The sequence below is a fragment of the Solea senegalensis genome, linkage group LG11 (genome assembly GCF_019176455.1).
Source record: "Solea senegalensis isolate Sse05_10M linkage group LG11, IFAPA_SoseM_1, whole genome shotgun sequence".
Classification (NCBI taxonomy): domain Eukaryota; kingdom Metazoa; phylum Chordata; class Actinopteri; order Pleuronectiformes; family Soleidae; genus Solea; species Solea senegalensis.
In genome coordinates, this window is record NC_058031.1 from 11,969,530 (window position 1) to 11,991,181 (window position 21,652).

General features: G+C 42.8%; 1 protein-coding gene across 8 annotated transcripts in view; it reads left to right on the forward strand.

The window, feature by feature from the left end:
• The window catches only part of rerea (arginine-glutamic acid dipeptide (RE) repeats a), a 128,136-nt gene extending 107,167 nt beyond the window's left edge, over positions 1-20,969 (forward strand). For 5 of the 8 annotated variants that reach the window (XM_044037195.1, XM_044037196.1, XM_044037197.1 and 2 more), the window contains 12 exons: positions 2,180-2,260; positions 12,650-12,812; positions 12,929-13,021; positions 13,582-13,781; positions 14,045-14,206; positions 14,300-14,413; positions 14,501-15,882; positions 16,483-16,705; positions 16,798-17,515; positions 18,155-18,322; positions 18,460-18,640; positions 18,745-20,969. In XM_044037195.1, coding sequence (XP_043893130.1) covers positions 2,180-2,260; positions 12,650-12,812; positions 12,929-13,021; positions 13,582-13,781; positions 14,045-14,206; positions 14,300-14,413; positions 14,501-15,882; positions 16,483-16,705; positions 16,798-17,515; positions 18,155-18,322; positions 18,460-18,640; positions 18,745-18,778 — 3,519 coding nt within the window. In that variant the 3' untranslated portion in view covers positions 18,779-20,969. Of the gene's footprint in view, positions 1-2,179; positions 2,261-12,649; positions 12,813-12,928; positions 13,022-13,581; positions 13,782-14,044; positions 14,207-14,299; positions 14,414-14,500; positions 15,883-16,482; positions 16,706-16,797; positions 17,516-18,154; positions 18,323-18,459; positions 18,657-18,744 lie in introns of all 8 variants that reach the window. The other 3 variants (XM_044037201.1, XM_044037203.1, XM_044037198.1) reach the window with 2 other exon arrangements.
• The last annotated feature ends 683 nt before the right edge of the window (positions 20,970-21,652 follow it).

The window sequence follows — 21,652 nt, forward strand, 5'->3', positions numbered from 1 at the left end:
CACACAGCTCCTCTGTGGAGACGAACGGGCTGAACAAATACAGTTGGGCAACATAATTAAGGTGACATAATTAGGACGTGGATGCGTCTAATTGATTTTTGTCACAGCACGTTTAAACCTGAGGAAAATAGTACCTTTTAACAGAAATGTATTCCCGCCCACTTAAACCCTTCTTTAGGTCAATCCAATACATTTGCATTCACAACAACATTTTTGAAGCCAATATTTCTTTTGACTGCTGGACTATGTTTGTCCTTGACTGTCAAACCACACATGTAATGTTGATCTTATGAATCTCTTGAGGTGACATTCTACCTGCTGTGGATGTTTTGACAGTAGAAAACCATAATCTGCTCTCAACCCCTGTTTTAAGTGTGGTAGCTCTTGTGTTGGTGACAGCTCCATCTGCTGGTTAATCAACTGCTACACCTTAGGTTTAATAAATGCAAATTAACTAAAGTTTCTCTCACTGATTAGAATAAGGCTTCCTTAATCAGCAGCTTATTAATAACTATTTGGCCTCTCATGTTTGATTACCCTGGTTTAAATTAGACATATACTTATCTATTTTTTTCTTTATGGTTAAATTGACACTGTTAATAGTTAAGAAAAAACTGTCATTCCTGTTGCTGAGATAAGGCACTTTTTTCTGGCCTGTTATTTTATAACAGTTGTGTCTTGCATCTGGCGTTGTTCTGCAAATTTGGCCTTTATTCCCCAATAAAGCTTGTCCTGTAAACAATCTGTGGTTACATAATGTACTATAGATAGCATGGAAAATTAACTACCGGAACACTGAGCAGACTCCGTGTCTGGTTTTCCTTCTAACTTGTCTCCCTCCACCATGTCTGAGAGCTTTTTCCACACAAGCCGTCTCAGCCTGCCTCCGCTCTCAGGCTGGCAGCTCGCAGGGGTTATGCTTCTCATGTGTTGTTATATGTTCACTCAAAGCTGTGCATGATGCATTTAAAGAACCACTGTTTCCTCTCAGGGAAATATATACAGCTTTGGTGGAGCTTTAATAACAGACTATGGCCTGGGATTTTTTCTGTGTGGTTCAGAGACATGAATCCTGCTCATGCAGTGCTACATGTTCAAAAACAGGCTGAAATGAGCACTGCGCCCAACACTAACATGTAGCGTAGGACTCCACTCCGGGTTTTCCAGCCTACTGCGAACCAGAGGCTCTCTTGCAGAAAGATCACATGTAAAGCCTTCCCCTTTGTAGTGGAGGAGCAGAGAGTGACAAGCTATTTCTTCCTTGTAAAAAATATGGATTAAAAAAAGCAATGCGCCGTCAGAGACATTGTGGATTTGTCCCTAATTTTTCTGTGGCTGGGTGAAGAGATCCGTGCTCTTCTCCCTGAGGACTTTTCTCTGCTTTTTGCTGGAGTTACTTGGTGGAAACGGTTCACTGAGATCACTGAGGGACGGGGCTCGTCTCTGGAACAAGAAAGTAAATCTGTTGGTTGTCTGCTCCGCTGGTTATGAATGTTTTCAGCCTCCGCTTTTTATGGCTCGCAATCTTGTGGCTTTTAAAGGAGAAGAAATATATTTAGGTGATTCAGCTTTTTTGATGTTTAATAATTTCTGATGTTTTGTGATTGTCGAGATGAGTTGGTTTGTTCACATTCTGTTTGCGTGTCAAATTTAATTTGGTGCAAAGAAGTTGCAGTTTCTGCTAGCAGTTTTCTGCTATCGTGCTTTCCCTCATGTTAGGTTACATTTGCCAATTTTCCATTTTGACATGTTTTCTTGCCAGAATATATACACACACAAATGGGAACTTTCTACCATGTATAGTAAGTTTGAAAGCTGTCAAGTTTAGGTTTTGACTTGAAACTTTAACTTGTTCATTACTTGGGTCCAGTGGTCAAATTTTAATTGTCCTAATTTCATATTTTATGTTACATGAAAAGAGGAGCTGAATCGCAGCGTCTCTCCCTACCTTACTTGTCATTTCCTCTCTTGGTTTGCTCTGACATGGCTGTGTTTGCTCCGGAGTTTAAACAGCCTGTGAGATAGATGTAAAAACCTCTCCAACCACAGACAGTAAAATGAAAACAGTGTTTCTCTGTGTTGTTTAAAGCCAGTAACTTTAAGCAGTAGCAGTTAAGCCCACTAACTGGTCTCTTTTTTTCTCCCCTCTCTCGCTCTCTTCCTCTGTGAAAAATTGCAGAAGCGCTTCATTAAAGGATTGAGACAGTTCGGCAAAAACTTCTTCAGGATCCGGAAAGAGCTGCTGCCCAACAAAGAAACGGTAAGATGATTTATTTCTCTTTCGTGCTGCGCCTGTGTGTATGTGTGTTATAAAAAAATATATATATAATTTGTTTGTAAATAATTGAAGATTTGAGTAATTTAACATAACATTTTGATGTTGATATTTTTAGCATAGCTAATTTTTTACTTTAGGCTGATTGATAAGAAGTGAGAGCAGCCTGCCAACAACTTTGCTGCAGGAATATTATCTCTCCTTCAGGCTGTTTGGAAAAAACATGTCATACCTGAGAAAAGCAAATGCTAAATGCACCGAACATTAATTAACACCCTCTGTTAGCGAGTTGTAAACAAGAAGTGCAGATGTGATGTGAGCCACTGCAAAGTCTGAAGAGCAACCTGTTTCATCTCCTATTTATGGTAAAGTCTTGTCGTTGCTCTTAAGTTGTTTTTTTGTTTTGTTTTTTACATTTTCAATGTGGTGTGCAACATAATGGTTTCTTTTAAGAGTAAAATGCAGGTTACCTGTGAGCATTTCAACAATAAAGGCTTTAGCAGAAATCTAAATTATGAGTGTGTGACAGTGTCAGACAGATGGCAGAAGTGAAGTCACAACACAGTGTACCTCTTTCAAAGGCTCAGCCATTTCATTTTAATCATATAAATTCATCTACTTCATATATAAAAGGTTAAAAGTTAATCATTGCTGATGTCGTCCTTGAACACCATCAGAAATCACTAATAACTTCTAGTGTGTGTTTGTATTAATAGACCTAAACACACTGGGTTACAAACATGAGCTTTGCATTTCAGTCGTGGATTATTTCTTTTGTTTATATTAGTTTTAATCATTTTAAGCTTTGTCAAAGCTTCTGATTGTAGGGGAAAAAAGTCATTTATTATCTCGTCTCACCTTATGGAACTTATATAATAGTGTTATAAGTTCCTTTGTCAGTGTTTTTCCCTCCTGTGTGTGTGTGTGTGTGTGTGTATGAGACTGTGCACATGCGTGTTAATGTGTTAATCATCAACTGTGTGACCTGTTTCATGGTACAAATATGACAAATCCAGGCCAAACAATGATTAACAATAGTTGACCTTATTAAATTTGATAATCACATACTTTGTTTGTATATCTAGTTTCCGCCGACATGTGGCATTTTACTGTAATCTTTCCGTATATCTGCACAGGAAAGACTCTTAAGAGAAGTACTTTTTATACCCTGGCTATAGTTGGCAAAAAAAAGGGAACATATTTTACAGTACTGAGTAAAAGTGTCAGGGCACAACTAGTTGTTTCCATGTCTAGCAAATGCTGTGATCAGTGGCATTTAGATTGGAATGATATTACTGAAAGTTGTGTGTATATATGGAATAAACCTGGCATAATATTTCACAGCAGATTTGTTTTGCCATGAAATAGTAGAACACATTGGTAAAACCTCACCAATATTATTAATTGGGGTTCACTTCAGGTTTAGGAGGGCCACACTATATACTTGACACTTAAACCTGTAGAAGCTGGGTTTTTTTTCTGTCTCTGAAAGAAAATGATCTTAAAACTGCATACATGTTTCCCGTATTTTCTGGATGTGTCTCAATACAGTGGTTGAGAAATAATTATACTGTGTGGTTATGATAGCATTGCTAAAACAAGATGAAAACTTGTTGTTTATGGGTCCTCAGCACCTTTGACTCAGCTGTTTAATCTTAGATAGGCATTTTGATTCATCAAGCCGTGTCGGTCTTGCTGTTCTTGTAAAGCTGCTCCTGCTGGAGGAGTGTCGAGACAGTGCTTACACAGACATAAAAAGGTGTTTGGTGTACTTCTCACCCACTTCATTTCCTTATGTGCTGTGAGCTGAGGATACATCAGCCCTGCTTTCAAAACCCAAACATATTGTGTAATATTTTTACTCCACGGCTCTTAAGTGCCACCTCTTCTGTGCTACATTTTTATTCCTTTAAAAACCAATCTCAGTCTCTTAAATAAGAGATTAAAGTGTGCAAATATCGTTTCCTCACAAAGGTTCCTTCAATTATTTTTACTGGTTTTGAAATCTATGACTAGTCCAGTTGATTGGCTATAAAGGAGGTATTAATGCAATTCAACCTGGAGGGGGAGCCGTCCTGGCAGGAGAGGTAATATACCTCCTCCAGGATCTCGGCCTGCCACCACCACAGAGCACAGAAAGATTAATTTTCCCCCTGCAAATGGAAAATAAACTGCCCTTTAAACATGTGAAAAGAGAAGAAAATGACTGGAAGAGCAAGGGGAGGGTGATGTGTTGGCTCACTAATAGACACTAAAAAGCCTGGCTTGTCACAAAGTGCAAAAACAAAACTCTGCTTGTGATTGAACTTGCTTTTTTAAAATGTAGGACAAAGTTTTTGTCAAAATCCTGAGAAGACTGTTTATTTGCTGCCTGCTCATTCCTACATCCTACCTCTGAAATATGATAACAGTGCCTGAAAATGTTTTAGGTCATGGAAATGACAGATTTTCCATTAAATTCCAGTAACAGATGCATATGTCTGTTCCTCCACTCACATGCCTTGCCACTGGAAAAGATTTGCTTTGCAGAAATGCAGGAGTTCTTGTCCTGATTTCTGACTGGATCACTAATGTTGAGTCACAGTGCAGAGCTTAAAGCCTTAAAGCCCTGATATTCAGAGCGCCAGTACAGCGCGTCTGCCCATCTCTGTTCTTCCCATTAGCCCCCTTTAGCCGCGCTGCCCCAGAAGTGCCAGCAAAGCTCGGACAACCAGTGCCAAGGGTAAGCACCAAGCGCTGTGTAAACACACAAGGCCTGACTAACACTCAGGAATGCTTTATATAAAGTCACATAAAGGCCCAGAGGGGGGAAGTGGGTATGACGTCTGACCGTCTGCAACTGACTTTGCTGCCACCATTTCCTTCACTCCAGAAAGGACGTCATGGAACATGAGCAGGCTACTCCCAGTGTTTTAACAAGTAAATATGCTGAAATGGCAGATCTCAGACAACAGATAACACCTGATATTTGTACTGGAGAGGTTTTCACAAAGATGTGGTTTTAGAACAGAATTTCCTGAGGTGATTTGTGTTGGCTGCAGCTCCGTTTGCTGTGAAGATGTACATGGTTATCAACTGCTGAGAATTGGATGACATTAAAGCTTAAGTTGTGGCTCATTTTTCCACACAGGACAGAGCACATTACATTTAATCTGAAAATTAAGCGGCATAAAAATTATTAATTCATTTGCTTTATAGTTCCAAATGAGTGTATTGTGTAACTATAAATAATTATATAGCCTCATAATGGAACCTATTGTAATAAACTCAATTGAGTTTCATGGTAAAACTATCTTTAAAGAGTATGTGTATTTTCACCTGTTTGGTTTTTCCCTTGAGGTTCGGGTTTCTGCATCCTGTTATTCTCTTGTGAGCCCACTGCTTTGCTGCATTCTCAGAATATTAAAACACATCTATTACATTTTACAGAAATTTTTTTAATGATGACATTTAAAAGAATAAGCTCTTGATCTACCATTTAGTCAGCTGTTACCAGCAACAAGCTCCGTAACATTGAAAGGCAGGAGGGGGAATGAAAAAAGATGACACTGATGCATAGAGACTGGTTTTGCCACAGAGGTGGAAACAACAGAAAGTTGCTGTGGCAGTGTGTTGAAAACTCAACGCAGGTGAAGCCACGCTGTGTATTTGGTTTGTGTTGACCGAGCAAGTCAAACAAAGTGTCCTTGGACGCAAATAGCTTGTTTTTAACAGGTGGGAGAGTAGCAGCAACAATCTGAAAGTATAATCTATTCCTAATATTAGTTCTCTTAATTTAACATATGCAATATGCATTGTTTTGTTTTGTTATTTAAAGCTTTTGACCATGGGAGGTGAAAGCACGTCTGTTTCATTTTCAAAGCAAATGGTTGACCTGAGCTAGATGTCTGTTTAGTGGTATTTTTTTTCAACATGCCTTGTTTGTGTCGGCAGTCAGATCAACCAGAAGGGGATGGTTTATTGCATCTTGTGCTCCCAGAGAAAAGAGAGCACTCTGCCCCTCAGGCCCTGTCATTTACAGGCTGGCCAACAGGAGAACAATGTTCTCAACACAACCTCACAGCAGATGTTTGCCCTGCTACAATCTGTACAAACGTCAAGTTGAATTCATTGCCATGTCCTGAGCTCAGCAGCCAGAACCATGGGGTTGAGTGCAATTATAAATACTTTGGTTCAAACACTAATTAAACCAGCTACAGGGGCCGGGTCCAGTTGGCAACAGCTGTCAGTGGAGTGACAGAAATCTGCGGTGTGTGTGGTAAATGATATAAGTCGTTTAGGCGGTAAAAAATCGGCTGATGGAAGCTCAACCAGTATGTATTGATGTTCTTTTAGTGACAGGCAATTTAGTGCAGGCTGAATGTGGGATAAATCTTTTCTTAAGCTTTTCTTTCTAAGAGATGAATCTCAGAGAGCTCCAGCTCCCTGTGTAATTGAGTTCTTTGGTGGGCTTCATGTTGTGGTTTTTGGGGAGTAGCTTATCAGCAGAACACGCAGCATCGACCCTCCAGCAAAGAGCCACTGTTGCCATCCAATCTGCTTTCACTGGCAAAAGCGCTTACAGCAGGAAAACACAAGTGCTGATTCTTCAGCATGTGCGTCCCTGACCTGTGAAAGCAGAGCTTATTCAGTGATTCTCCAACAGAAAAGCTCTGCGCAGCAGGGAATGGCTGTCTATTTAACCGCCTTCACATTCACTCTGCTCCACCAGCCAAGGTATTGTGACTATTCAGTTTCCATCGTCTGCCGTTGGGCTTAAAGGCATCAGTGTGCTGTAGGTCTACTTTTAAATGTATCTTATATCTTAGATTATATTGCATTAACATGTTAATATATTAAACTAAATTAAGAAATGTTATGAACTTCCAAGAATCCAAGTTTAGTTGAATAGGAATAGTGCAACACGATATTTTGAAAAAGGTGATATGCACTGGAATTGTAGATTACTGCAATGCTGATATGAATTACTATAATTAAACAGCACTTAAGTATATGTGAGTGTGAAGACAGTGGAATAAAAGGTGCATTGCTAAAATAAATACATACAAATCACAAGTTACATTTTAAATAAATAAAAACACAATAATAGAAACCCAGCAGTCTTCTGCCCACAGAGTAGTTGGGGTATGAGCATGTTGCAATATGAAGGGGGGATTTAAGTGTGTCAGGCCACCACATTGTAAGAAAATGATGGATCGATATGTTGTGCATCCCCAAAGTTTGAGTTTTATTTTGTCATTTTTATTATTTAAATATTGTTGCTACTATAGTTAAAATGTTGTAGTAAGAGTTATGGTAAATAAACATGCACTTTTTTCTCTTCACAACTTGTTAAATGGCCCCTTTTACTCATCAGTAGTACACTTCTGACCCACTTCACCAAATAAACATTTGCAATGTTACAGTTACAGTCAGAACAAGGGTGACAGGAAAGTCAAGCACCACTCACTGAAGCGATACACTATACAACCTGTCACGGGCAATGAAGAATACCAAGTTCAGGGGTCGAGCACAGACATAATTAAACTGAGTTTTGATTTAGCTCCAAGAAATGCATTCCCTTTTACCTCACTGACATGAATCAGGAAGCGATCCTCCCTCCTCCAGCTGCAGACTGTGGAGGAAGCAGGAGAAGCACAGGTTCATGCTGCACTAATGGATGTTTACACAACTCACTATCCGTCACCAGAGCCCAGAAATCACATGTTTCCTCCACTCCCTGCACCCCTGGCTGTGCCTAATGTTTTTAGCTGAAATTTTTATTTGTCAAGAGACTTTTAAGGAGGGTTTGTGGTTGGACTCAGGGTTGATTGTCCATTGTTATCCTCTGCTAGCTCTTTACTCCTCCCTCTCGGCCCTCCCTCCTCAGCTCTCTCATGTTCTCTCCTCCTTCCCTGCTCTTGCCAGTAACGGCCTTAACCGTTTGGCTTCATGTCAAAGCAGGGGCCTTTTGTGGCTCTGTCACAAATCTGCCAGGAAAAACAGAAACCATCTGTTCAGGCCTGAGCCTGAGAGGGGATGAGGGTGTAAATACACAAGTTTAGCCTTCGCCTTCAGCCCTGCCCATGCACACAGGACCACCAAGCCCAGTAGAGGATCTTGCACTGCCCCCACCAATTACACTGTAGTCTATTGGGGTCTTGTGGTTTTCCCTGTTAAGTCCTACAGCTAGATACAATAACTTGTAACACAGAAACTCAAGATAAAACTGAAAATAATCATGTTAGAAAATAGTTTTTAGTAATTGCAAAACCTGAGACCGTGGATACATTTTCTTGAATCACCTCTTTATCTCTGTTGTTACATATACTTTACAGAGAATAGGTAATATGTAATATATATGTAATGTTTTATCTATTACTTAAAAGAGTACAAATTGTTGTTAATTTGAGGACTAAAAATACTTACACGATAGAAAAAACTGTAAAGGGAACATTTCATTTTGAACTCCACATCCATTTCACAAACACTTGTTTGCAGACGACGATTTTAAGTGGTAATAACTGGAATGGAGGCTCTGAGTGTCGTGGTAAGCCCTTTCCTTGTTGGATAATCCACTGGCCAGAAAGCTTCTGCAGATGGAAGCAGTCTAAGAGGCCTTATAAGACTGAGCTTATGCTGTCACTATCTCATGTTCTGCAGAGTGGTAGCACATTCTGTACTGCTCTGCAGTGATTTAGTGGACTGGGGGAAATTATGGTGCGGAGGCTAGGGCCAATTTAGATTTCTGTTTCAAGTATTTCCATGGGTTTTCACTGGATGCAGGTTAACTGTTTTCAGGTAGAGATTTGTAGTCCTCATTTCATGAAGAAAATGGCAACATTACTCGAAGGCATCAAATGGTCCACACAGATTTTCTGGCTGAGCATGCAATCAGGTAGAGGAACTGAAGGCAGTGAAAGCCAGTGCTGCTGTGGACATATGGTGACATATGGACATAATTACACCCCCCGACGGACAGCGTGTCACTTCAGAGGAACCATAATTGTCATGCAGCCACGCTCAGAGAGGTAATCTGTCAATCTTATCTTGATGCCAATTTATAGCACATCTCTCAACCACAGGAATACCATGTTTACCCTCAACTGCAATTCACTCTCAGATAGGTTTGGTCCTTTCCATTTTCTAATGTCATTGCCAGTGGAGCCTCACACCAATCATTTGTTTGTCATCAGCGCTCAATGTTTGTGGTCATGAACTCAAATGGGAAAAAACGCACATAAAACAATCGATGGGTGTATTGGATGACAAATAGGGCCTGTCATCGTCTAAACTGTTAGTTCTTGAGAAATGAAATAGTACGTAAGGATCAGAGAAACTTTGACAGGCCTCAAATCATGATGGCTCCAAGACTTGGTAGGAACTTTGTGGCAAGTTTGGTGGAATATTGCTGTTATGCAGTGGTTATTAACTAATAAAAGAAGTGACAGACAACCAGTGAATTAGTGACTTGGGTTGAGCAATCAATCACATTACAATGGAAATCACAACAATACAATTAAAAGATCTCTCAGGCTACAATTTATTTTTCTTTGTTTTTGATTTATTTTAGGCCAATTAGATTTTATGTTTTGGAAACAATTCATATCTTCTTATCCTTGCTTAAGAGTATTATAGTTGATATTTTGGTGGTGAATATTGCAAAATAAATAACAATGGGAATATCGGTCAGAAGAATTGCAATTAAATATTTTATCCAAAGAGCAAAAAGTACTGAAAAAGTCAGAACACAGTGCATTTCAGCTCACCACATAAGGGTTGTTTTTGTGTTACAGACGTTACAGTAATTTGTTGTTGTGTTTGTCTCTGAAAAGAAGCCCCTTGTTTGTTGTTATGCATGGAAATAACTTTCCAACTCACCAAATTTACTCTCAATTTGTTAAGCGGCCTCTTTTGTTTTGCTGTATAAATTTACATCCAGCTGCACCATCTCATCAGTGCACCTGTTAATTCCAATTCAGAAGCCCGACTTCATGTTTTCATTGGCCCTTGCCTAATGTAATGGTACTTGACACAGTATAAGTGATGGAGAGGCAGGGTGACCTTTCCCTGTGTGCGCCAAGCTGTTGTTGAGGCCATGTAGTTGTCAGCCTGAGTCGAGGAAGCAGAGAAGCACTGCTGGGAGCAGTCATTAAGCACAGAGCAAAGCCAGCGCTCGGCACCACTCAACACTTTTGATCTGCACATTTCAATTAGATTTCACATCAGGATGCTTGCCTTTTCCCTCAGTTACCACCTGCGCCCCTGCCTTCCCAAATGGCCAGGCTGGAGAGGCAGGCATACTCAGAAATGAACAGGAAGTTCTGTTGCTGCCTAAAATAGATACACAAACATACGATGGCATAACATATTAGAGCTTTTAGCTGATATAATAATCATTAGCTGCTCTGTTCTCACTGTGAGCGCAGACAAAAATGCTTCCAGCTATTTGAAGGCCTCTAAATGTTATGTAAGTAATGTTTTGACTCTACACACTGGTGTGTGTACAAAATAAGTCAATATGAGTGATGTTATTATGACAGTATTAAAGGATAACAATAGCTGATTGGTTTCTATGCATCACATGAAGCATAACATTCTTTATTTAGAGTCCTACTGTTCTGTCTACATACTACATATGTGCTCATCTACAGAAGTCATGAGGCCCTAATAACTTAGCACAAGCTATGTGTTGAACACTGGAGGAACATTCTGGCATATTCATTTAAGAAGGTTTCATTGAGCTTGGAAAGCTTTGTTGAATGTTCCCGGCACTGCTTCGCTTGATGAGATGAAGTTCTTCAGGCGGTGGTAGAGAAATCTAAATAAGGGAAATCTTATTTAACTGGCCGGAGCCGAATGAATCGACCATTTTCTGGTGGTCAAACCCGTGATCAAATAAAGCCCAGTTTGTTCCTTCAGATATCAGATTCTTGGAGCTAAAGGAACAGCCACTAGACGGTTCTTGACCTGTTTTATCACAATATTTTATTTTTCTGTTTCAATTCTATTTTCTATGCACGCAGCCAATGCTGATTTTATTTTAGTTCGATTTTTTGTCCCTTTTTAATTTTTTCCATTAATAGTTACACTTGGTACAGTTACATTGCTGCATTTAAATACAAATGTATCCAACAGTAGTAATCATTCTCTCCAATCAGCGTTCGCTTATGCATTGTATTGCACGTATATTTTTTAAATGAAACTCATTTGGTTGAACATTAACATTTGGATAATTGTTTTATTTCACCACATTTATTAGGTTTTTGAGAACAAAAAATGTGCACACTTACATAAGTGCGTTGTAAACATCTGATTCATTTAATAATAAAATTGGCTGTTGCTGATTATTAAAAAGGCAAAAAAACTAGCCTCACTGTCAACTAGCCTCAAGTTTTGTTACCCATTAACTTTCATTTATTTTACCTAGTGTGCAAGAAGCTTTTTATGGCCACAGCAACGTTCAATCAAATCCTTTCCGGCTATTGTCTGTTTTGCTACATTTTGATAAAAAGTTAGTAAGATGTTGCTAAAGGCTTTTAATGTGTTTTAGAAAGTGATGCACTAACTAATTTATATCACGTTTCTGTGCTGAAGTGCAGTAGGAAAACAATCAATAGCCATTAAACCCTGTGAGCTTTGTTGAACAGCACATTACCAGACCTCTGACAGTAGATGGTTGTCCTTTAAAACAGGTGACTGTTCACCCTACAGTCACACAACACCTTCATGAATTTGTAATAAAGCTAGTGAAGACCGCTATAAAGTTCAAGGTAAGGGGAAGGGCAAAGCTCCAAAGGAAAATGTATGATCTTTTGTATTATGAGTGAAGACAGAAAACAGTGGTAAATATGCACCAGCTTCCTTAGCAAAGTGTTTTCTAATCCATGATTACATGTGTTATTATTTCAGTTGGGTATTGATTTCCTGGCAGCCTTTTGTACGCACGATTTATCCCCCTCGCTCACTGGCAAGCGTGCCACTCCGAATGTTTGATTAAAGTTCAATTGACTCTTCCAGTGAAGGGGCAAGGAGCCATTTCACTCCCTATTTGTAGCACCAAAGCTCTGCCTGACATGCTCTTTTGTTCCCATTCAAGCTCCTGCCACCCAGGCAGCCACCAATGCACTGATCCTAATATCCCTGCATTCAGCGAGCCTCCTTGCCTAATCCTGGGACAGATGAGGCCGCAGCACAAACATGCCCGGTCAATGACAAATCCTGGCATGGACTAACCCCATTGCTGTATTCCACGTTTTTGGTTCAACCTTATTGTAGACATTATTCCAGTTTTTCCTTCAACTTTAACAGATCACTTAGATCATCGAAAGGTGTCAGTTTTCTGTTCATCTATTTTGCCCATATTAACAGCATTTATTATTTGTGTCATTTCAGGGAGAGCTAATAACCTTCTACTACTATTGGAAGAAGACTCCAGAAGCAGCCAGTTGTCGAGCTCACCGCAGACACCGCCGCCAGCCCGTCTTTCGGCGCATCAAGACTCGAACTGCTTCGACTCCTGTCAACACTCCCTCACGTCCCCCCTCCAGCGAGTTTTGTACGTATATGTGACCCCATGAAGGGCAGCTGAGGTGGCAGTGGGAGAAGTTACCTGATGTCATTTGCTCTCGCCAACGATGTATATGAAGTGCTTTTTCTTTGACTCTTTTCCAGTGGACCTCAGCTCAGCCAGTGAAGATGACTTTGACAGTGAAGACAGCGAACAGGAGCTGAAGGGCTACGCCTGCCGTCACTGTTTCACTACCAGTAAGACACTCGTGCTTTAAACAGACACTCACAGTCATCATGTGGACTTGCTTGGTTATTCCTGTCCTGATTGGGATCAGTGTGAGTCTGCACAATACAGCGCTGTGTGACAGATGGGCATGAGAAGATGTCAGGGCTAATTTGATCAAATTAGACATGAACCCACAGCTCGCTCACTGTCTCCATATTATTATCCTTCCCTTCTTCCCACACAGCTGGCTTCCAGTGCCAGGCTTCCATCTGATCACACTTTGGTTACTGCCATAACAACAGGGGTGGTTAATAACTTTAGCTTTATTGTGTTAACATACACAGACCTTGTTAGCACATGAATGGAAGCACATATATAGTTTGTAGTCAAAGGATAGAGATATACATTGTTCTTATTTCAGCTCTTGCATGGTAAAATCACACTAGTTGACATAAGGAAATAATTAGGATTGCCTCTGTATTGGTTAATATTGCTGCCCTAGTGAGATGATTTCTGTGTGGTGTGTATACTTATCACCGCCCTTGTGAGAGTGTTCGTTGTTTCACAACTGTAAATGGCTTTTCCTTAGCCTCCAAGGACTGGCACCACGGGGGCAGGGAGAACATCTTGCTGTGCACAGACTGCCGCATTCACTTCAAGAAGTACGGAGAGCTGCCCCCCATCGAGAAGCCTGTGGATCCGCCACCATTTATGTTCAAACCTGTCAAAGAGGAAGAGGATGGACTCAGCGGGAAGCATAGCATGAGGACCCGACGGAACCGAGGCTCGGTGCGCACACACTCCTGCTTTCCATCTATCTCTATTTTCACTTTTAGAAACCATAGTCCCAGAGCTTGACACCAATGCAATAAGCTTACCTTTTTTAGACAAGTGACTGCATTTGTGATCATTATGTCATACCTGTTTGGTCTCTTTAGTAAAAGTTTAAAGTTTTAAAGTCTGGAATTGTATGATTCATTTTTACTTTTCCTCTCAAAATGATATATATTTCTAATATCACTCATAGTTTATGTTGATTTTGTTGTCAATAGATGTCAACTCTACGTAGTGGTCGTAAGAAGCAGACAGCCAGTCCCGATGGCCGAGCCTCGCCTACTAACGAGGATTTGCGCTCCAGTGGACGTACCTCACCCAGTGCAGCAAGTACTGACAGCACTGACAGCAAGACAGACTCCATGAAGAAGCCAAGCAAGGTAAACTTAACAAAGACTCACTGGCACCTTGTTTTTCTCTGCATGTATCTCTTTAAAACGGACACTAAGTTTTCTGGTGCTTTGGCTCCACAGAAGATTAAAGAAGAGGCTCCTTCACCGATGAAAAGTGTCAAACGGCAACGAGAGAAAGGAGCATCTGACACAGAGGAGTCGGACAGGACCAGTGCCAAAAAGTCCAAGACACAAGTGAGCCTGGTGGTGCTTGTCTGTCCTTCAAGTGGAAAGCATACACACGGTGTCATGATGTTCATCTTTGTCTCTTCTGTCTTTCAGGAGCTTAGTCGACCAGACTCACCCTCAGAGTGCGAGGGTGAAGGTGAAGGTGAGGGAGAGGGCGAGAGCTCTGATGGGCGTAGCATTAACGAGGAGCTTAGTAGCGATCCTAAGGACATTGATCAAGACAACCGCAGCTCTTCTCCCAGCATCCCCAGCCCCCGAGACAATGAAAGTGACTCAGACTCCTCTGCCCAGCAGCAGCAGCTCCTGCAGAGCCAGCACCCTCCTGTCATCCAGTGTCAGCCGGGCACCTCAGCAGCCTCCTCAGGACCTCCACCACCTACGACCTCAGCCCCTTCACTGCCTCCGCAGGTTTCCCCTACAGTGGCCTCTGTCTCTCTACCTCCCCAGCCTTTGCCCCAGACTAGTCCATTGTCTCTTATCCAGTCAGGGGCATCTCTTCACCCTCAAAGGCTTCCTTCTCCACATTCACCTATGACCCAGGCTCCGCCTCCTGGGCCCCCGGTTCCACCTCAGTCATTACCCAGCTCGCATCACGGGCCGATGCCTCCCATGCCTCATCCACTGCAGCCTGGCCCCTCACACATGCCTCACCCTCACTCCATGCCCCCTCAGGGCTTCACCGTAGGCCAGTCTCAGGTCCCACCTTCACCCATCTCTGGCCAATCACAGCAGAGGCCGCACACGCCTCCTTCCCAGTCCCAGCCATCATCTCAGAGCGGATGTCAGCCTCCAAGGGAGCAGCCACTGCCCCCTGCACCTTTGTCCATGCCTCACATCAAACCCCCACCAACAACACCCATTCCTCAGATGCCCAACCCACAGTCCCACAAACACCTGCCGCACGTATCTGCACCTCCGTTTCCTCAGATGCCTTCAAACCTTCCGCCACCACCTGCCCTTAAGCCCCTCAGCTCTTTATCCACCCACCATCCTCCCTCAGCACACCCGCCACCCCTTCAGCTCATGCCTCAGGGGCAGCAGCTCCAGCCTCCCCCAGCCCAGCCTCCAGTTCTCACGCAGTCCCAAAGCCTCCCGCCATCAGTCAACCACCAGCCTCCTTCAACTCCTCTGCCACCCTCCGCAGCAGCCTCACACCCCAACGGTCCACCACAGCCGCCGTTCTCATCTCATCCTTTCAATACAGTTCTACCTCCAACTGGCCCTCCCTCATCTTCGTCAAACTCTATGCCTGGCTTACATCCTCCATCTTCCTCTGCCCCGTCCTCCTCCATCTCCATGCCGCTCCCTGCCTCAGTCTCTTGTGCCGGTCCGGGCCCAGTACTCCCTCCAATACACATCAAAGAAGAGCCTTTGGATGAGATGGAAGAACCAGAGAGTCCGCCACCCCCACAGAGAAGCCCTTCCCCAGAGCCTACTGTTGTCAACACACCCAGCCATGCCAGCCAGTCAGCACGGTACGTCTGCTAACCCCTATCCCTCAAACACGGTCTTAAAAGAGAAAAAAAAAGACACCTCCTCAAGCTTTTATTCATCTGTTGACCAGCTTACTGTCCTGTCTGCTGATATTAATTAGCCCCGGACACATTGAACAACAAAGGGAGAGTGTTGAGGCTTTGATGTGCACACCAAATCCAATGTCCTCACCCAAACAGTCCACAATAGGCTTTGAGCTCTGAGTGGCTGATGGCAGGAATTATTATGGACACAGAGCAGAGAGATTAATTACAGTGAATCAAGACATCTGAGTATCTGTAGTTGCCCTGCGCTTAAGTGGTTCTTAGGCTGCCAGTGAATAGCAATGAGGACTTTAATACGTTCTCTGCATAGCAGCAAAGGTGAAAGCCAAGGGAGTTTGTTTCCTTTTGAATAATAGACCAGTGAGAGCAGATACAAGCTGTCTTTTCATCTAATTACAGATTATCCTCAATTGAAGATAAATGTAATGACTTTAGTGACTTTTCACTGACTTTTTTTTCAGTGTTTAACTGCAGCATGTTTCAGCTTTTCTGTACGCTCAGTGTGTTAAATGTTTTTCTTTCACGCCGTCTCCACAGGTTCTACAAGCACCTGGACCGAGGGTACAACTCGTGCGCCAGGACGGATTTCTATTTCACTCCTCTCGCTTCTTCGAAACTGGCCAAAAAACGCGAGGAAGCGCTGGAGAAAGCCAAGAGAGAAGCAGAACAGAAAGTACGGGAGGAGAAGGAGAGAGAGAGGGAGAGGGAAAAGGAACGAGAAAGAGAGCGGGAACGAGAAAAGGAAGCGGAGCGCGCTGCGGTGAGTGATCGCGTTTGTCTCGCTTCTGTTTGGCAGTAGTAGCTTATTTTTCCTGTTTGACTAAACCTATGTTTTTTTTTCCCTCATCACAGAAAGCCTCAAGTTCTCACGAAGGCAGAATGGGTGAACCTCAGATGGTCGGCCCCGCTCACATGCGTCCACCCTTCGACGGCCCCCCCACCACAATCGCAGCTGTTCCTCCGTACATTGGCCCCGATACTCCCGCCCTGCGCACGCTCAGTGAGTACGCCCGGCCACACGTCATGTCCCCCACCAATCGAAACCACCCCTTCTTTATGTCCCTCAACCCCGCAGACCCGCTGCTGGCCTATCACATGCCCAGCTTGTATAACGCTGACCCGGCCATGCGAGAGCGGGAGCTGCGGGAGCGGGAGATGCGCGAGAGGGAGATACGCGAGAGGGAACTAAGGGAAAGGATGAAACCAGGTTTCGAGGTTAAACCTCCAGAGATGGACACACTCCACCCTTCCACAAACCCCATGGAGCACTTTGCCCGTCACGGGGCCATCACATTGCCCCCCATGGCCGGCCCACACCCCTTTGCGTCTTTCCATCCGGGCCTGAACCCATTAGAGCGTGAACGGTTAGCCCTCGCCGGGCCCCAGCTGCGGCCAGAAATGAGCTACCCAGAGCGGCTGGCTGCAGAGAGACTCCACGCTGAGAGGATGGCCACAGTGGCCAATGACCCCATCGCCCGTCTACAGATGTTCAATGTTACGCCACATCACCACCAGCACTCGCACATTCACTCCCATCTCCACCTCCACCAGCAAGATCCACTACACCAAGGTGAGCGAAAGTCCTGCTTGTATCACTCGATGTCTTTTTCTGCTACTACTAAAAAATACACTATAGATCAAATCATTTCAGTAATTACATTGAAAACATCATATTTATCATTTAACTGTTTTTTTATATCACACTGTAGTTTATTTCATAAAGAGTAAACAAACATACACATCTAATATTCATTAAAATACATGCATGTTACTTAGTGGGCATGTTTTATTGTGAAATTGTTGTTTGTGTGAATTACTGAATGTACTGACTGATGCATTTTGATATGGATGTGAAAGTGAAAGATTCACTGGTAATAAAGCGATCATATATTCACTGGTCTTACTTAACCTATTATTATAAACCAAGTTGATGTAGTTTTCACAGGGAGTAGAAATATGTTTAGTATAAATAAGACTTATCTGCATTGAAGAGTATGTTCAGTATGTTCATTTTGAAGTTTATAAGATGTTTATTGAACGCATGTTATATGTTAAGTTTGTAACGGAGCATTAGACAAATAGAAGTGAACCCTGCACGTCCATATGAGCAGGGACCTGATCTGAAGTTGATGTCTGTCGCATGCTCTGACTGTGATGCACTGTCATGTGATGAGTGAACCTTGACTCCTAAGACTCTAATCCCCAGAAGGTGGTGGTGAATGTCTTGTGTGTCCGGCAGGTTCGGGGGCCCACCCGCTGGATCCCCTCGGAGCTGGACCTCACCTGGCTCGCTTCCCTTACCCGCCCGGCGCCATCCCTAATCCACTCCTCGGCCAGCCGCCACATGAACACGAGATGCTGCGCCACCCAGTCTTTGGTGAGCTCTCAGCCAACAGTTACTCTCATTTACAATCATGTTGAGTCCAATCTATGAGATGAAAGCGCCTCTGCCAGATTTCCTCATGGAACTTGTGTGTGTGTGTGTGTGTGTGCGTGTGTGTGTGCGTCCTCCAGGTACTCCATACCCACGGGAACTGCAAGGAGGTCTGCCGCCGCCCATGTCTGCAGCTCACCAGCTGCAGGCCATGCACGCACAGTCAGCAGAGCTCCAGAGGTTAGCCATGGAGCAGCAGTGGCTCCATGGACACCATCACATGCACGGGGGACCGCTGCCAGGCCAGGAGGATTATTACAGGTCAGATAAGCAATAGGTAACGAGACAAAACAGCATTTACACTAAAGTCACCAGCTGTGCCTTTGATTGACCAGATATTAACTCTGGATGTTGTTTGTGTTCAGCCGGCTGAAAAAGGAGAGCGACAAGCAGCTGTAACCAGCCGAGGGAGGCGTGGACAGACAAGTGCAGGACACAGGAAGTTGTTACAGAGCGATTACGCAGAGGCTCAGCAGGAGCCGCGTCACACATTCAGTCTTGAAGAACAGCACAGGCCAACTGGATCGTCTGAGAGTTCTTCAGATCTTTCTTTTTTTTTGGTTTCTGTTCTCGTCAAGGACGTTTTCTTTTTAATTATTATTTTTCTTCAAGACATTGAGACTTTCTTTGGTATATAGCCAGTAGTGACAGCGTCCTCAAGACTCCTGCATGACAAGCTTCCCTGACATTTTTTTGTAGGTGCTAGAACAAGACACTGTGCTTATCAACAAAAAAAAAGAAAAAGACAAGACCGGTCAGGCCGTTTATTGAAAAATAACAAGTGCTATCTTAAATTCAACATTTATTTTAATACATTGTTGGAGGTTTTTCATAATTTTAAGAAAAGCTACAGCATGGCGTTTTTGAGTCTGTAAATAGTATATATAAACATATAATTATTATTATAATTATTATTATTACTAGGTGTGGACTCCGAACCAAGTCGTTTCAACCTCCAATATAATTGTTTTGCAGCATTATCCCTTGTTTCAGAGGGGAGCACAATGGCATTATATGAGCAGTTTCTGAGAGAGTTGCAGTTCAGTTGTGACGTTCCTCTGACATCACTGTGTTAGATTTAGTCCCGCATACACGATGTAACCCATAAACCATGTCCATTTGACACGCAGCAGGTTGTCAGAATGTGTGAACTCAAACGTGTTGAGTTAACGACGTGATTCACTTGAAGAGGCGACGGCGCGGTCGCTCAGGTTTCTGCCGAGTGCACGCTGAAACCGCCGATTTTAAAAAGAAAGAAAAAAAGTTTGCACTGAAAGAGTTCCCTTGAGCTCCACTCGATTGGTTTTTATCCTTTTTTTTTTTGTTCAACATCAATATTTAAGTCCGCTTAATGGAGAAATACTTGTTTGTTTTTTTTACAAAGAGTGACTTTAATTATGATTTTTAAAATGTGGATACCAGAAACATATTTGGCTGAAATTGAAGAAATTAAAAAAAAATACACTTTCTTCTTTTAAACAATTGGGACTTGAGTTTTAAGCATTGGTCCCAATAACATTGTTTTAAATGTGTGAATGGTTGGGAGTTGGTGCTAGTTTGTTTGTGTTGTGGTTGGTAACCCCCCCCCCTCTTCGTTCCCTGGTCCAGTCATCCATGTTCTTGCAGGTCTCAGATCAGACGACGTCGTCCTTCAGCGTTAGGCTGTGTAATGTTCACTGTGACACTAGAAGGGTCCTGCTAACACGTGACCACCAGTATGTAGAGGGTTTATGAGTGTGTGAGTGTGTGTGTGTGTGTGTCCTCACAATATTATATGCCTTGGTTCCTTCGGGATTCACGCGGTCTCCTGGTCGTCAGGAGCCGTGCGTCTGTGTGCCACTGACTGTTACCAGTAGTGTTGACCTGTCTGTCATATCAGTGCACATGAGCCCTTTTTTTTATCGTTTTTTTTTTTTTAATCCATGATTTTATTTCTGCATTTGTTCATTTGTGCACTAAGACTGTTTAACTATCATGAAAATGTCTTTATTTTTTTTATTTTTTTTAGTCAACTGAAGAAACTTGTATTTGCATTCAGACATGGTCGCATCGTCTCTCGGAGCACGATCATTTACGTTTGAATGGTTGCAAACTTCTTTCAACTCATTCCCCTCCTTTTTAATGATCCAAAACAAAGTCTGTCAAGCTCCCAAAAACAACCCGTCACTCTGTCTTGCCACCTCCTCCTGATTCCTGTCTCTCTCCTGACAACATTCTTCTTGTTCTCATCATCATCATCATCATCTTCACCACCACGATCATCCTTTGCCTCGTTTCCGGAGGACTCCCTTTGCCTTTTACTCCCTCTTTTTGTGTCTCCAGAACCTTTGATGTTAAGTGTTGTCAATGGTTTAGCTTCTTGTTTCAAAGCGGCAATAGCAGAATGTAAATTCTGACTGCTAAGATTTATATATATACTGGTATCTTGAAGCTTATTGTATATATGAGTAGTCGCCATGGGATGACACAATGTAAACAAAAAGTAGAAATAATAAGAAAATTGTGAGTCCTGTGTTCTCTCCATTTGAGTATTTTGTAATTTTTTTGAAAAATTTGTGGAATTAAAATAAACGACTAAGTTACACCACAAGACACAGCTTCCTCTTATTTGATGCCTTTCGACGCATGAGTGGATCTTTGATCTCGTTCTAAAGCAGCAGCAGCAACGCATGCGTCCTGTTTTGCTGCTTTTATTTCTCTGTCTGCAAAAGCTGAATGGCGGAGAGAGAAAAGGGGAATCTTTGTTTTTACATTTGTGAAATGTAATTCTGTCGCCGAGCAGAGAGTCTGTTGTGATCATACTCGTGTCCCACACATTTCTGAATAAAAGAATTGTCAGTTGACAGGAAAAATGTGTTTGGGAATAGATGGAGCGTCCCCGTTTCATTTCACTATTCCATTTTCTCAGCCTTCGCATACACCGAGCTTTAAGAGATGATCCCAGCAGCAGGTCGTGAATCTCCGAGCTGAATATTGCTCTGCTGTGGCATAATAACATCAAAGCCAGACTAAGCCAGAAGGAACACCTACTCAGGCTGAGACGCTCGCCTATCAGCGGGGTTGGGCTGTCATTTCATCCTGTGTGTGTGTGTGTGTGTGTGTGTGTGGGGGAATGATAGACCAACAATCTGTGATGGTTGTGCTGCAGCGATGGCTGTCATTGTGAGAGGGGAGCTATTATTCTGCTGCTGCTCTCTGAAATGATGTCCTGTCCTCGGGAAAATCGAGGCTCCTTGGATGCTCTATCCTGGGGCTGTCATGTGACGGCCGCCT